The sequence below is a fragment of the Gracilinanus agilis genome, chromosome 1 (genome assembly GCF_016433145.1).
Source record: "Gracilinanus agilis isolate LMUSP501 chromosome 1, AgileGrace, whole genome shotgun sequence".
NCBI classification, from domain to species: domain Eukaryota; kingdom Metazoa; phylum Chordata; class Mammalia; order Didelphimorphia; family Didelphidae; genus Gracilinanus; species Gracilinanus agilis.
In genome coordinates, this window is record NC_058130.1 from 710,388,023 (window position 1) to 710,403,340 (window position 15,318).

Below are 15,318 nucleotides of genomic sequence, written 5' to 3' on the forward strand. Positions count from 1 at the left end.
TTAGCTTTGTTCTCATGCTCATTGACTTACAACTCTTCTCTCAGGTGGTCTTTTCCTGGGATACCATCATATTTCAGGCTGCACACACAAATCTTTGTATACAGTTTCCACAGTGTGGCAGACTTGTTTGAGCTCAGTTTCTAAATTATTGATCTTCTCCATCTTTTCTGAGAACTCTTGCAGCTTCTCTTGAATGAGCTTGTTATGGTGATCATAAATCTGATACATCCTTTCTTCCAACTTCTCAACCAAATCTGACACCTTTGAAGGCAAAAGATAAATATTCTTCAGGAATGAAACAGGAATAGAAATAGTGTTTATTCTAAACAGGCCCTTTCTGTGTTTCTGTAATACTTTCCTCTTAGAGATGGCAAAATGCTGCTCTCTGCTCTTAGGATAATGGAGTAGGGAAAAAAAGGGATTTTTTTAATCTAAATTTTCAAAAAGGATCAGAACCTAAAACAAAAAATAAGCATCCTCTAAATGTTCAGATTTCCCTGGATTTCACTTAAGCTCAATGTGATGTTTAGCCTGGAGAGTATGGGCCACTGCTGCTAAAGCTAAAATAGTAGGAAGAAGAAATCTGGGATTAAATGTTACCATTAGCTCTTTTTTGGAGAGGTAATAATTCTGGTTTTGGCCTAAGGGAAAGAACACCTTCTTCCTTAAAGAAAACCATAGCAACTGGCCCTGCCTGATGAACTGTTGTGCTTTTACTGTAGTCCAAGAAGTTTCTCAAAAGTTTGACACTTCTGGCTAGTTATTACTAGAGGTTTTCTACCTTCATCTTGAGGCTGTCTCTGAAGTTGCTCATGAGCGTGTGGTCCTTCTGCCTGCTTTCATTGATGCTGTCAATCAGCTGCTGGGCCCTTTTTTGTAAAGTTTCGATGCTGGCATCCAGAGCTACAAAGAAACTTGATGTCTTCCCATCCAAGGTTTCTGTGTGGCTGTCTGCATTGGAGACTGACAGTGAGGGGCTAGAAAATCTATGCCTGGATGACAGAAGGGAAAGAGCAGAATGCCTGTTTAAGGGGGGTTGTATGAAGTATATCTCAAGAAAGGGAAGCCAGCATGGTGTGGTGGAAAGAGCAGGAAGCCAGAATTCAGGAGATCTAGGTTTAAGTCTTCTCTGCCCCACTAGGTGAGCTAGAGTGACTCAATTCACCACACAAGACCTCTATTTCTTCATCTTATAGTTGAAGCAATTAGTCTAAGACCCTTCCAATTCTGTCATTATGTGACAATGACATGGCACAAATATGGGGATGGGGAAAGAATTAAAGGAAACCTCTCAGGTTCTAGGGTTTTTGCCCTATTCCCATCCTTACCCTCTAGACCTTCTTTTCTTTCTAGGCCTTGAAATTAAAGAAAATAAGATTTGTTCTTTCCCTTTGGGTTACCAATATAAATCCTTCTCAAGCTACTTACAGCCAAAAGCCACTCCTACATGAGGACAGATATCTCATGATGGAATCATTCCTTTGACTCAAAGCAAATGGAAGATGATTGGATTAATCAATTGAATTCAAATTTGTACATAAAACAAAAGACCAAATCAGATGTTCCCAGAAATCATGTTTATTTTACTAGCCTCTCCCATGGGGATCTATTCTTTTATATTTAATTTTTCTTAATACTAAGGCAGATGCATATTAATCAGGATGCTAATTAATCACAAGCCTCTCTGTGCCTGCATTCGCCAATTAAGCTTAATAAAGAAAATGAATCCTCTCCTTCTCCATTTCCTTAGTGGATTCTGTTGAGGTGGCATGGATAAAGTCCAGGGAAGAAAGCCCACATGCAAAGGGCTTTATGTTGACATACTTGTGTGTGTAAGGCTGTGAGCTGAGGCTCAATCAATCGCTGCTGCATTAATATATTCTAGTCTGTCCTCAGGATCTCCTTCAATCCCTAATGCTGTTGGAAGGATTAGGACATCCAGTTCCACAGCCTTGCCTGTGCTGGCATTCTGCCTGCGGTAACAGTGGCGGGAACAGGCCTCAGTAAACCAAGCCATCTGTTAAGGTAAAGTTGTGATTGGCTGGAGTGGAAGCCAGAGAAGCCTGCTGTGATTAGCTTTGTCGCTTTTCACAGAAATACAAGTAAACAATACACATGCCACTTACGAACACCACAGGCAGCAACCCTCAAGAGACGTGGCCAGTTAATCAAACATTCGAGGAGGAACAAGACAAAATCTTCAGCTCCAGGCATAATGATGTTCCTCTGAAACACTTCCAGAAGGGGGTGGGGGAAAGAGCCAAGGCATGAGAACATAGCTTTCCCCATAAAATAAATGTACTAACTACTTAATTATTCTGCTAAGCATCTGATAACTAGGTCTATCTACTCTTCTTATATACTCAGTTGGGGGTTGTAATGTCTTAAGAAAAAACTCACTGCCTTTTTAAAGGCAAACTGGGTTTAAACTCAAATTCATAACATTTCAGAGATAGAGGGGACATTAAAGATTATCTAGAGATGCAGTGTGGTATTCATGGAAAGAATACTGGCCTGGAATAATAAAACCTGAGATCAAGCCCTAGCTCTGTCACTAATTCCAATGGCCCTCCACATATCATTTCACTTTGTTATAAGATTATAGCTTTACCACTATAATGGCCCTTAGAAATTTCCTGGGCCAACTCCATCTCCCACCTGAATTTTACAGATGAGGAAATTGAGGTTCATGAAAGGTAGGTGACTTGGCTAAGGTCTATGGGAGAGCAGAGATTTGAACACAAGTCCTATAACTCTAAATTCAATGCTATTTGCACTGGACCAAGATAAATTTGAACCCAGCTCCTTGTGAAAATATAGAATGTCAAAAATGGACAGACTGTCCCAGAATTCTTTCCTTTGGTAAACCCAAGAGCATTCCAAATTGCTCTCTTTCTGAATTTAGTAATGTTTAAAATAAAAGAATTGGAGCTGGTACAAAACCTGTTTCTTTCATATGCCCTTTCTCTCTACTACAACCTACTCTAATTCTGTCCATCAGCACTTCTTGCCTTTATTAATTATTCTTCTTGCTATAGACTCTTCCTTCTCCCAATCCATTTTTCACACTACAGTCTGAGTAATTTTCTTCATACATTATTATGATGGTGTTGCTCCTCTAATAACAAACTTTCCTTGCACTCCTCATTTCCTAACAAATAAACTATAAAATCCAAATCTTGATATTCAAGGCCCTCTATAATCTGGCTCCAAGCCTCCATTCTCTTTTCTCATAGATCTCTTTTCTCATAGAGATTCCCCTGACGTGCCCCTTTGCACTTAGCTCATTCTCCTTAATATCTTAATTTGCCTTTGTTCTCTTTAAACTGTAAACTTCTTGAGAAAAGGGTCATTTTCTATCTTTGTATCATTTTAATATGGGATCATAGAACTAGATCTGGAACTCAGAGGTCATCTAGTCCAACCTATTGATTTTACAGATAAGGAAACCCAGTTCCTAGCATAGTGTCTGATACTGATAAGGTTCCCTAACCTAACATCACACAGATAGGAAGTGAGAGCACTAGGATTTGAATCTTGTGATTTGAAATCCAGTACTCTTTCCATTGCTCCATGATGTCACAAACTTTTAGTGACTTAAGAACATAGTGGGACTAGAACACAGGCTTTCTGACTTCTGGCTCAGAGCTCATTCTACCACTCCACTCACTACCTTTTCTTTTCCTTAATAGTTCTTTTCTTTTTTCTTTTATAATTTTTATTTTTCAAGTGACAAGTTTTTAAAAATTAATCTGTCCCTCCCATCTTAAAAAAAATCCTCAATATAGGTCTACAGAGTCCAGCAAAACAAATTCACATATTAGTCATGGGCAAAAATTCATGTTCTTATCTGCATTTGAAGTTAGTCATCTCTGTCAGGAAGTGAGTGCCACGTTTCATATTCATTCATTTGGACCCATTTTTCATCGTGATGATCAGTATTTTAAAGTCTTTCAAGCTTGTTTTTCTCTATAATGTTGGCATCATTTTACATTTTAGAAATTTTTCCTAATTAAGGACTTAATAGTTATTTTTATAATTTTTCAGTTACTTTAACAATGACTCCTCATTTTGTAGTAGGTTATCACCCAATCCTCACACAATTCTTGCCCTTTCTTTGGCCTGCTGCCGACATTTCTTGGGAACATATACCATTGCTCCACTAAGCATGATTTAGTATTAGACTCTGCCCAAGGGGCCTCCTTATAGAGATTGGAGCCTGAGAAGGACCTGCATTACCACAGATCTCAGAGCAGAATTAAAGGAAGTCGCCAGAAACATCTTACCTTCCCTGCACATCATTGGGTGAGCTATTTCTTTCCAATTCAGAGAAAATAGAAGGTCCCGCTTGATCCTGATGCTGATCCTGTTCCTTATTTTTGAGGTCCTGTTCAGACATGACAGTCTATAAAAATGCAAAACAGAATCTCAGAGAAGGAAAGATCTGAGAATATGTCATTTGATATTTTTCTATTAATAAATATCATTTATGTAATTAATGCTTTCCTAGCATTAAGGGATACAGATGGTGCCCCTACCTTGCTCCCCTCCAATCAGACTATTCCAAGGAATAGAGGGGAAATGTTTAATTACTGCTTTTTGGGGGGTTTTCTGTCAGTTACTTGTTTTGCATGGTAGAGAGGAAGCAGAATTAGTTTGTGTTTGGGGAAGGGGGGGGAAGGCCAGTTCCTTTCTCACACCAGTCAGGAACAGATTGTCCTGAATTTTAGTTGGAGTCCAGAAACAAATTTTTTTTGAGCCCAACTTGTGAGTTGGATGCTTAAGTCTGGGGCTGGACTGAGGTTAGCTTTGTAGAGATGAGGTTGCTGTTTTCCCAGATTCCAGGTTAGGAGGCTATGATTATTGGTTTTGGGAGAGGGGCATTACAGTGCATTTTGGCTTTAGGGCAAAGTTGGGGCTTTTGGCTCCTCAATACGAAGTGAAGACTTTTTTACCGAATGCTCAAACTGAGCTTGGAAATGTTAGCTTTTGAAAGGAAGAGATTTCTAGATTCTCTGGCTGGGAGTTGTAAGTCACCTGTCTCTGAGGCAGAGCTGAGGCTCTCTGTTGTTTTTGTTTGTTTGTTTGTTTGTTTTGTTTTTTATGTGGATAATAGTTTCTGGGCCCCTGACTCTGGGATGGGGCTGAAAGTGTCAACTCTCTGTGGAATGAGAGTTCAGTACTGCTGATTTGGGGAAATAAAGATTTTTTTGGATCCCTGGTTCTTGGGCTCAAGTTTGTTAGCTTTTGGCAGAGAAAGAGCGAGCCTGAGGATTTGGGGTCTCTTGATTCTGGAAAGGGATGATCAGATTTCCAAGAAGATGAGGGTTCTTTGGGTCCAAGGTGGTCAATTTTTGGTGGGATAGGATTTCTGTGCCTCAAGCTCTATGGCCTAAGGAACTAGCCAATGAAGATAATTGTTTTGGGTCAGGTTACTGGCATTTGGTGGGGTGGAAACTTAGGCATGGATGAAGATTTTTAAGCTTTAGAATAAGTAATAAGGGTTCTGAGCCCCATTTTTAGACTGGGACCATCATCTTTATGGGGAATTAAGGATTTCATGTCCTTTGACTCTGGGATGGGGGCTGTTAGCTTTTTTTTTTTTAAACCCTTACCTTCGATCTTGGAGTCAATACTGTGTATTGGCTCCAAGGCAGAAGAGTGGTAAGGGTAGGTAATGGGGGTCAAGTGACTTGCCCAGGGTTACACAGCTGAAATGTGTCTGAGGCCTAATTTGAACCTAGGACCTCCCGGGGACTGTTAGCTTTTAAAAAGATCAGACACTTCCCAGCTGTGTGAGCCAGGAGAAGTCATTTAACCCTAATTGCCTACTCCTTACCAATCTTCTGCCTTGAAACCAATAAACAATTTTGATTTTAAGATGGAAAGTTATGGGTTAAAAAAAATTTCTACTCCCCTAGGTCCAGGGTAAGATTGTCTGATTTGGGGAGAAAAAAGGCTTTCAACAGCTTCAGGAGGGGCCCTTCGTGAGAGTTGGAAATATACAGCTAGGTACAAGGCATTTTAGGACCCTGATTCTGGGACCCCAATTCTAGGGCTGTTGCTGTCACTTTTTAAGAAAGAAGTCCCTCCCTGGCTTCTGGCTATTGACTTTTAATGGATAATAAAAGGTTCATTGGAGTTTCTCCCCCCCCCCATATCTAGAGCTAAAGCTGTCCACTTTGGGGGGTTCCTTCCCTCCCCACCTAGGGCTGAAGCAAATGAGGCCTTCATGTCCTTCCTTATCTGTTTTGGGAGTTGAGGGTTTCAGGTCCTTATCCTCCCTCCCCCCTTCTCCTCCCACCCTTTGCTAAAATGAGGGTTTCACGGTCCCCCTTTAGTTTTTTAGGATAAGAGTTTCTGGCCCCTCCCCCCTCTCAGGGCTGGCTGTCAGCTTTTGGTGGGATAAGGTTTTCGAGTCCCCTGGCCTGTGCTGCTTTCCTGTTACACACCCATAGGCCTCCCTCCATCAGTCCTGCCAGACCGGTCAGTCAGGTCAGTATGTTGGTCTGTCAATCCTTCGGCTAGGCCGGGCTCCTACCCCTAAAAGCTTCTTGGCTAATGGGGCACCCCGTGGGGTGGGTGGCTGGGGTCGCTCCTCAGGCCCCGGAGACGAAGCAGCAGGGCTGGAGTCCAGGCTGAGGGTTGAGCACGTAGAACTCTCGAGGCCGCTGCCTCGGGCCTTCCCGCCTTCCCGCGCGGCCAATTGCGCATGTGCCTCCATTCGCGCCGCCGCGCCGCACCTGCCAAAATTCCTCTCACTCCCACTTCCTGCTTAGAGTGGCACGCGCCAAGGCCACCCCCATCCCCCACCCTTACCGAGGCGCGCGCGCCTCTTCCCTCCTCCGCGCCGCCGCACTCCAAGGCTCCCCCAGCCCTCTCCCTTTCGGTGGAGCGCGTTTCTGCCCCTGCTCTCAGCCTTAGGCGCCAAGACACCTCGTACACCTCTCTAGTGGGACGCAATCCTCTGACCTGCAGGGTTAGTTCCCGAGAGTAGATCTGCCTTTCCTGACAGTGATATCACCCACCTTGTGAAGACTGCCGTGAAAAATGTTTTTCAAAAGTATTTTTGCCCCTTTTATCCCGGGCCGTTCCACTAGCCCCACAAAAGGGCAGCGGAGCCAGTGTCCTTGAGCAAATCACTCCTCTGGGCCTCAGTTTCCTCCTCTGTAAAAATGTGCGAGTGGGGGAGGTGGGGAATGGGGCGTAAATTAGGCGAGCATCAGTACACTCTAAGATGGAGGACAAGACTGTTTCTGGTTTTCTCTTTGCATCTCTGGCACCTTGCAGCACATTGAACAGAATTAGAGAGGAATAAAAGTTTTGTTGAATTGGGAAGGGGACAGGCAGAGAACTCTATTAAAAAAAAATGAATGAATTAATATTTGTAAAGTGCTTAGCTCAGTGCCTGACACATGGTAGTTGCTTTATGATGGACCACTAGGTGGCATAATGCACAGAGCAGTGGAGTCAGAAATCTAACTTCAAATTATTTTCAGAGCTTTAATAGCTCTGTGACCCTGGGCAAGTGTTCCCAACTGTAAAATTGGGATGATAATACCCTCCTACCTCCAAAAGTTGTTGTGACGATAGAATAAAATACCACTTGTAAAGCTCCTGGCACATAGCAGGCACTTTATAGAGGCTAGCTTTTATTATGATCGCCTTATCAAGTCAGCAAGCTCTCTACACCTACTATGTGCAGCACATACACAAAAATTGCTGAGATCTAGAGATCTAGACCCTGCTTTCTAGGAATGTGCTTTACCGCCCTCACACATTCACTCTCACTCACACCAGGTAGAAGGTTCTAGAGAGCAGAGACTATCTCACTTATAAAATTATATCTCCAGAGTTTACATTGCTCTCGGGCACAGAGAGCCTTAGGCCTTAACAAATATCAAATGATTGACTGATAAGAGCTTCCAGCTGTGATTAGGTTCCTGACTCGGATGACCCTGCCTAGGAAGGCAGCCTCCACTCAGACTCATGAGCTGTAAAGAAATTAGCACTTGCTACCACAAGGGAAAAGGGACCCTGGTCACAGTTCTGAGGGGTAAAAGGATGATTGGCATTACTCACAGAGTAATGTAACTCCAGAGCACAAGCCTGGAGAGTATTAAACATATCTCTCCTAATTTACATCATACCACTTTGGAAGAAATGAAAGCAGAGACATCCCCAATACCAGCTCTGAAAGCAGCTACACAAAGAACCTGAAGCTTAAAACAGTGCTCTCTTTGCCACAATTACAGAACCCAACTTTAATAGTTTTTTTTTTAACTGAAAGGGAAAGAAAAAGGCAGGAAAATAAGTAAACGATAAAGAAACAACATAAAAAGTTATTTTGGTGACAGGGTAGATTCCAACTAAGAAGAAGACAACCAAGTCAGTAATGCTGCATCCAAAGCCTCCAAGAAAATTACTCTCAAACCCAAAAAGAATTAAGAGGCTCAAAAAGGATTTTAAAAGTCAAATAAGAGAGGTAGAAGAAAAATTGGGAAAAGAAATGAGAGTAATGCAGGAAAATCATGAAAAAAGAGTCAACAGCTTGGTAAAGGAAGCACAAAAAAAAGGCTGCAGAAATTAATATCTTAAAAAACAGAATAGGCCAATTGGTAAAAGAGGCAAAAAACTCCAAAGAAGAGAAGAATTTTCTAAAAAAGCAAAATTGGAAAAATGTGTACAAAAATTCACTGAAGAGAAAAACTTTTTGAAAGACAGAATTAGCCCTTTGGAAAAAGAGGTACAAATTTTACTGAGGAAAAAAACTCTATAGAAAGCAGAACTGGTCAAATAGAAAAGGAGGTACAAAATCTCATCCAAGAAAATGGTGCTGGGGCAGCTGGGTAGCTCAGTGGATTAAGAGCCAGACCTAGAGATGGGATGTCATAGGTTCAAATCTGGCATCAGACACTTCCTAGCTCTGTGACCCTGGGCAAGTCACATAACTCCCATTGCCAAGCCTTTACCACTCTTCTGCCTTGGAGCCAATACATAGTATAGATTCTAAGGGGGAAGATAATGATTTAAAAAACATCGTGCCTTAAAAGTTAGAATTGGGCAAGTGGAAGCTAATGACTCCATAAGACATCAAGAAACAATCAAAATTACAAGAATGAAAAAACAGAAGGAAATGTAAACTATATCCTGGGAAAAACAACTGACCTGGAAAATATCTCAAAGAAAGACTAAGAATTATTGGACTACCATGATAAAAAAAAAAGAGCCTAGACATCATCTTTCAAGAAATCATCAAGGAAAACTGCCATGATATTCTATAACCAGAGGACAAAATAGAAATTGAAAGAATCCACCGATTCCCAAAAGGACAACTCCCAGGAATATCATACAAATTCCCAAACTCCCAGGTTAAGGAGAAAATATTGTAAGCAGCCAAAAAGAAACAATTTAAATATCATGGAGCCATAGTCAGGATAACACAAGACTTAGCAACTTCTACATTAAAGAATTGGAGGGCCTGGAATTTGATATTCCAGAGGGTAAAGGAGCTAGAACTTCAACCAAGAATCACTTGATCCAGCAAAACTTATGCATAATCCTTCAGAGGGGGAAATGGCTATTCAATGAAACAGAAGACTTTCAAACATTCCTGATGAAAAGTCCAAAGCCAAATGGAAAATTTGACTTTCAAATACAAGACTTAAAGGAATCATAAGAAGGTAAACAAGAAAGAGAAATAAAAAGACATTCAATAAGGTTAAACTGTCTACATCCCTACATGGAGAGATGATTTTTGTGACACCAAAGGACTCTGTCATTATTAAGACAGTTAGGAGCATACATAGACAGAGGGTGAAGGTACATGTTGAATATGATGGGATGATATAAAAAAAGCAAATTAAACTAAGACATGAGAAAGAGGAATGCATTGAGAGGAGGGAAAGGGAAAAAAATAGAATGGAACAAATTATTGCACATAAAAGAGACACGAAAAAGTCTCCACAATGGAGGTGAAGAGGGGGGAGGTGGAAGGAGACCATGTGAATCTTACTCTCATCAGAATAGGCTCAATGAGGGAAGAACACACACAATCAATTGGGCATGGAAAGCTATCGTATCCTACAGAAAAGTAGGAGGGGAAGGGGATAAGAGAAGGGTGGGGTAGAGTTGATAGAAAAGAGGGCAAATTGGGGAGGATGGAGGTCAGAAGCAAAATGGAGGTAAATAGAATGGAAAGTAATACACAGTAATCATATTGGTGCAAATTTTTTTACAAGTTTCTCTAATAAAGACCTTATTTCTCAAATACATAGAGAAATGAGTTGAATATATACGAATATAAGTCATCCCCCAATAGATAAATGGTCAAAGGATATGAACAGGCAGTTCTCAAACAAAGTAATTAAAGCTATAGCTATGCAAAAAAATGCTCTAAATCACTATTAGTTAGAGAAATGAAAATTACAACAACTCTGAGGTACCACCCCACATCTATCAGATTGGCTATTATGACAGAAAAGGAAAATGACAAAACATGGAGAGCATATGGGAGAGTTGGGACACAAATGCATTATTGGGGGAGTTGTGAAATGATTCAATCATTCAGAAGAACAATTTGGATCTACGCCCAAAGTGCTATAAAATGGCAGCAATTGACTCAGCAATACCATTACTAGGTTTATATCCCCAAGAGATCAAAACAAAAACAAAAAGAGGAAGGACCTATATGTACAAAAGCAGCTCTTTTTAGAGGAAAATATAGATACCCATCAACAGGGGAATGGCTGAGTAAGTTGTAGTACATGATTATAATGGAATACTATTGTGCCATAAGAAATGACAAGCAGGAGGAGCTCAGAAAAACCTAGAAAGAACTGAAGCAGAGTGAAATAAGCAGAATCAGGAGAACTCTGTACATAGTGATAGAAATAATTTACAATGAACAACTGTGAATGCTAGCTATTGTGAGCAATATGGTGATCCAAAACTATCCCAAAGGACTCGATAAAAAATACCATTTCCAAAGAAAAAGAACTAGGTATGAATCCAGATCAAAGCAAAATTTTTCACCTTCATTTTTCCATTTGTTTTCTTCCACAAAAGGATTAATATGGAAAAATGTTTTACATGATTGTACATGTAAAATCTATGAGATTGTTTACCATCTCAAGAGGGGATGGGGATGGGGAAGAGGAAGGGAGGGAGGGAAAGATTTCAAAACTCAATGCTCTTTGAAAAATGTTGTAGGGCAGCTGGGTAGCTCAGTGGATTTAGAGCCAGGCCTAGAGATGGGAGGTCCTAGGTTCAAATCTGGCCTCAGACATTTCCCAGCTGTGTGACCCTGGGCAAGTCACTTGACCCCCATTGCCAAGCCCTTCTGCCTTGGAGCCAATACACAGAATTGACTCCAAGATGGAAGGTAAGGGTTTAAAAAAAAAAGAAAAAAAAAAGAAAAATGTAAACTTTTTACATGTAATTGGGAAAAAATAAAATAAAATTTAATACAAAAAAAACACAATAGGAGCCATGGACAGGCAGATATAGTATATTCTCCCCCTATCCCCATCTCCCTCACCTCAGAAGAATCTCAATAATGAGTTCCCAAAAAAAGTTTTACAAAAAGGAAAAGCAGCCCACAGCATACCACCTTGTGGTTTTAAGCAATTTCCTTAACCTCTTTGGCCTCTGTTTTTTTTGGGGAAAAAAATCTATAAAATGAAGTAGTTGGACTAGGTGCTCTCCAAGATCCTCCCTTACTCTGAGGCTAATGATTCTCTTGCTCATGATACCCAGGATCCCCATGATGATTCTCATCATTTCTCACTGGGCTGCTCTCCTAGACTTCATCATTGTCTCTGGAATTAATATCACATCAACTCTGAAATGCCACCTGTTCAGTAACCCGGCCTTGAGGCTCTTCCCTTTCTCTAATTGGAGAAAGTAGAATGTGGACATGGGAGATCTCCCAGATCCTTCATTTAAGGAAGGACTCCAGGATAATCAAATCCTCATTACCCATCCTGCTGCAGGGTGTCATCATGCCCTACAGCCAACTATCTTCTCTCTTCCCTTTCTCCCTTCAGATTGTCAATCTCCATTAGACTGTGAGCGTCTTAAGAACAGGAACTGTCTTTTGTCTTTCTTTGTGTCCCAAGTTTTTTGGCACAACGCCTGGCACAAAGTAAGCCCTATAATAAGTGCTTATTGATTTGATTGATTGTCATATGAATGGGCAAGGGGCTACTGTAATTGGTTTGGGACTGCTGGGTTTCTGTAAGGTAGGCTAGAGGTACCAGAATAAGATTTTGATCCTTAAGGGGAAACAAAGACAGGAGCCTTGTCAAGGAAGGACTAGATTCTATATATTCATATTTTAAATCATATTTCATTTCATTCACTAATATATTTCTGAATCCATTCAGTGCCAGTGCATGAAGCAGCCTTTTTAGTATTGATGAAGGGGAAGAGGCATTGGCGATCTATGATAGGAAGGCTACTTGAGAAATGCTCTCCAGAGAGGGGCAGCCAGAGTGCCAAACAGGAGGTCCTGGGTTCAAATAGGACCTCAGACACTTCCTGGGCAAGTTACTTAGCCCCAGTTGCCTAGTCCTTACTGCTCTTCTGCCTTGGAACCAATACTTTTAGGACGAAATGTAAGGGTTTAAAAAAAAAAAAAAAGATAAAAGAAATGCGCCAAATAGATTCTGCTGAGACCACTGTGCTGGTGGCTCAAATACAATGCCATCTTGTGGACAAGTCAGATATCATATTCCCTTGTTGGATTATGAATACAGCGGCATGCTACCTTTCTGTAGGCTTATGGAAAGCATCCCTTTAGACAATTTGATCGGCTTGCAGTGCCACAAATGTCCAAGGTATCACCTAAGTATCCTACATATCTAAACTCTCATCCTTGGAACTTTCCTTTTCTTTAAAGTTGCAATAGCAGATTTCCAGAGAATGATACCTTATTCATTTTTATATCACAGTGTGGGTGATTCTCAGCTTTTCTCTAGAGGTTTGGATGGGGGGAGGAAGAGCAATAGGAACTAGGACTCTCCCTGTGTGACTGCACCTTTGGTCCAACTGTCCCCCTCTTCACACAACTAATTTGCTTCAAGTATTCTTGGACTTCTTCTGATGCATTTTATGTAATCATTTTCAATTTGATTCAATTTATTTCCCATTTACTAAACATCTACTGTGATTGGGTCCTGGGAATACCAAGATTAAACAGGGGAATCTTTTCTTTCCAGAATCCAACAATCTAATGGTGCTAGGGAACATCTAATATGAATACAAGTATTCTATGAGGTAGGATATGACAAGGGGAAAGACAAAGTGGTCTAAGAAACTTGAGAAACAAGACATCATTTTCAAAGGTTCCAAGGAGCAGGCAGGCACTTATTTCTTATAAGCCTCGATAGAAAGGAAGGATTTGGACAGCCAGATAAACCACTACATCTGGAGTCAGAAAGACCTAAGTTCAAATCTGGCCTCAGACATTTACTACCTGCATGGCCCTGAGCAAGTCAACTAATCTCTCTCTGCCTTAATTTTCTCATCAGTAAAACAGACATAAAAATAGCATTTACCTCCCAGAGTTGTGTTAAGGATAAAATGATATATTTGTAAAGTACTTTATACATCTCATCTTAAAGTGCTATATAAATGCTAATTGTTAATATTATTACAATGAGTGATAACATGGCTGGAAAGGGGTAAGATGGAAAACATTCCAAGCACAGGGAGAAGTAGAGGATAAGAACAGGGGACAAAGAGTAGTTGAATTTAGCTATAAGCTAGAGCATTTATTGTGAAATAAAACTCTTAAGATAGGTGGCACTATATTATGAAAGGCTTGAAGGAGTCAGGAGTTAAAACTTTCTTTTATAAGAAATGGTGGGGGTATTGAGTAGAGGAAGGACATGATCATAGCAGTACATTAGGAAGATCAATAGGGCAATGTATAAAGGAAAGATTGGAAGAAGGGAAACTGGAGACAGGGAAACCAATTAGGTGGCTGTTACAACAAAAGCATCCAGGTGGTGCAGTGTATAGAGTGCCAGGTCTAGAGACAAGAAGACCTGAGTTCAAAGCTAGTCTCAAACACTTAAGTGACTCTGGGAAAATCACTTAACCCTTCTAGCCTCAGTTTCCTCACTTGTAAAATGAGCTGGAGAAGGAAATGGCAAACTACTCAAGTATCTTTGCCAAGAAAACCCTAAAATAGGGTCATGAATAATATGAAATAACTGAATAACAACAAAACAATAATCTAGATGAGCTTTCATGAGAACCTAAACTATGTTTGTTCAAATAGAAGTGGAGAGAAGACAGATGTTTGCAATGTTGCAGAGATAAAAACAATAAAACTCGTACTGATATGCTGTTAGTGGAACTGGGAAGTGGTTCAACCATTCCAGATTTCAATTTGGAATAATGGAAGAAAAATGATTAAACAGTGCAAAGTAAAGTCTTTGACCCTGCAGTACTATGACTAGGCACTTACCACAAAGGGATAAAAAAAAAAGTCCAATATATACCAAAGTGTTCACAGAAGCTCTCTTTGTGGTAGGAATGAATTAGAAAGAAAATGGCTACTCTTCAACTGGAGAAAAATTTTTTTCTTTTTAAAAAATTATGGCATATGAAGGTAATGCATATTATTATACAGTAAGAAATGATACATATAAGGAATCTGAGAATTTTTGGAAGACTTGTATGAACTGACAAAATAACAGAACCAAGAACATATACAATGAATTGTTCAGTCATGTCTAATTTTCTGCTTGGATGAGGGGAATGAGGGAGAGAGAAAAGCCAAAGATTATGCAAAGGTTTCAAGCCTACATGAGTATAAGAGTGATGTCCTCAACCAAAATAAGGAACTTAGAGGAAGGGGAAAGTTTGGAGGGGAAGACTAGACCGGTTTTTCATACACTGAATTTAAGATCCTGGTTGTAAATCCAGGAGACAGCTTGCAACCATTACATTTCCTGAGCCAGGAAATCTAAGACTGGAGCCCTGGGAAGAGGTTGGGGGTGGATATATAGGTTTGAGAGTCATCTGCATAAAGGATCCATCCATCACCATTCAGTTCTCATTGTGGGCATCTGCATTTTGAAGACTGATGTAGAATATCTTTCTGAGCTTCTGGCAGTGTGTCCCCCAGGGGTTGGCATAGAGTTGGATGCTGGCTGCATTTGGGCAGCATGGCAGCCAGAGATAACGTCTGAGAGCCAAAGAGCAGGCAGATAGTGTAGCCTGTGGGTGTAACAGAGGTACTGCTGCAGGTGGCAGGTTGCCAGGGCCACATGCTGGAGGGCCTGGTAGAACTTATCATCCCTCCTG

General features: G+C 40.7%; 1 protein-coding gene across 1 annotated transcript; it reads right to left on the bottom strand.

The window, feature by feature from the left end:
* Nucleotides 1-66: 66 nt before the first annotated feature.
* On the bottom strand, nucleotides 67-6,724 carry SYCE2 (synaptonemal complex central element protein 2). Its single transcript, XM_044685060.1, has 4 exons — nucleotides 6,542-6,724; nucleotides 4,287-4,405; nucleotides 782-986; nucleotides 67-261 (listed from the first exon to the last, which is right to left on the bottom strand). The coding sequence occupies exons 1-4, from the start codon at nucleotides 6,722-6,724 to the stop codon at nucleotides 67-69; spliced, it is 702 nt and encodes a 233-aa protein (XP_044540995.1).
* Nucleotides 6,725-15,318: the final 8,594 nt, after the last annotated feature.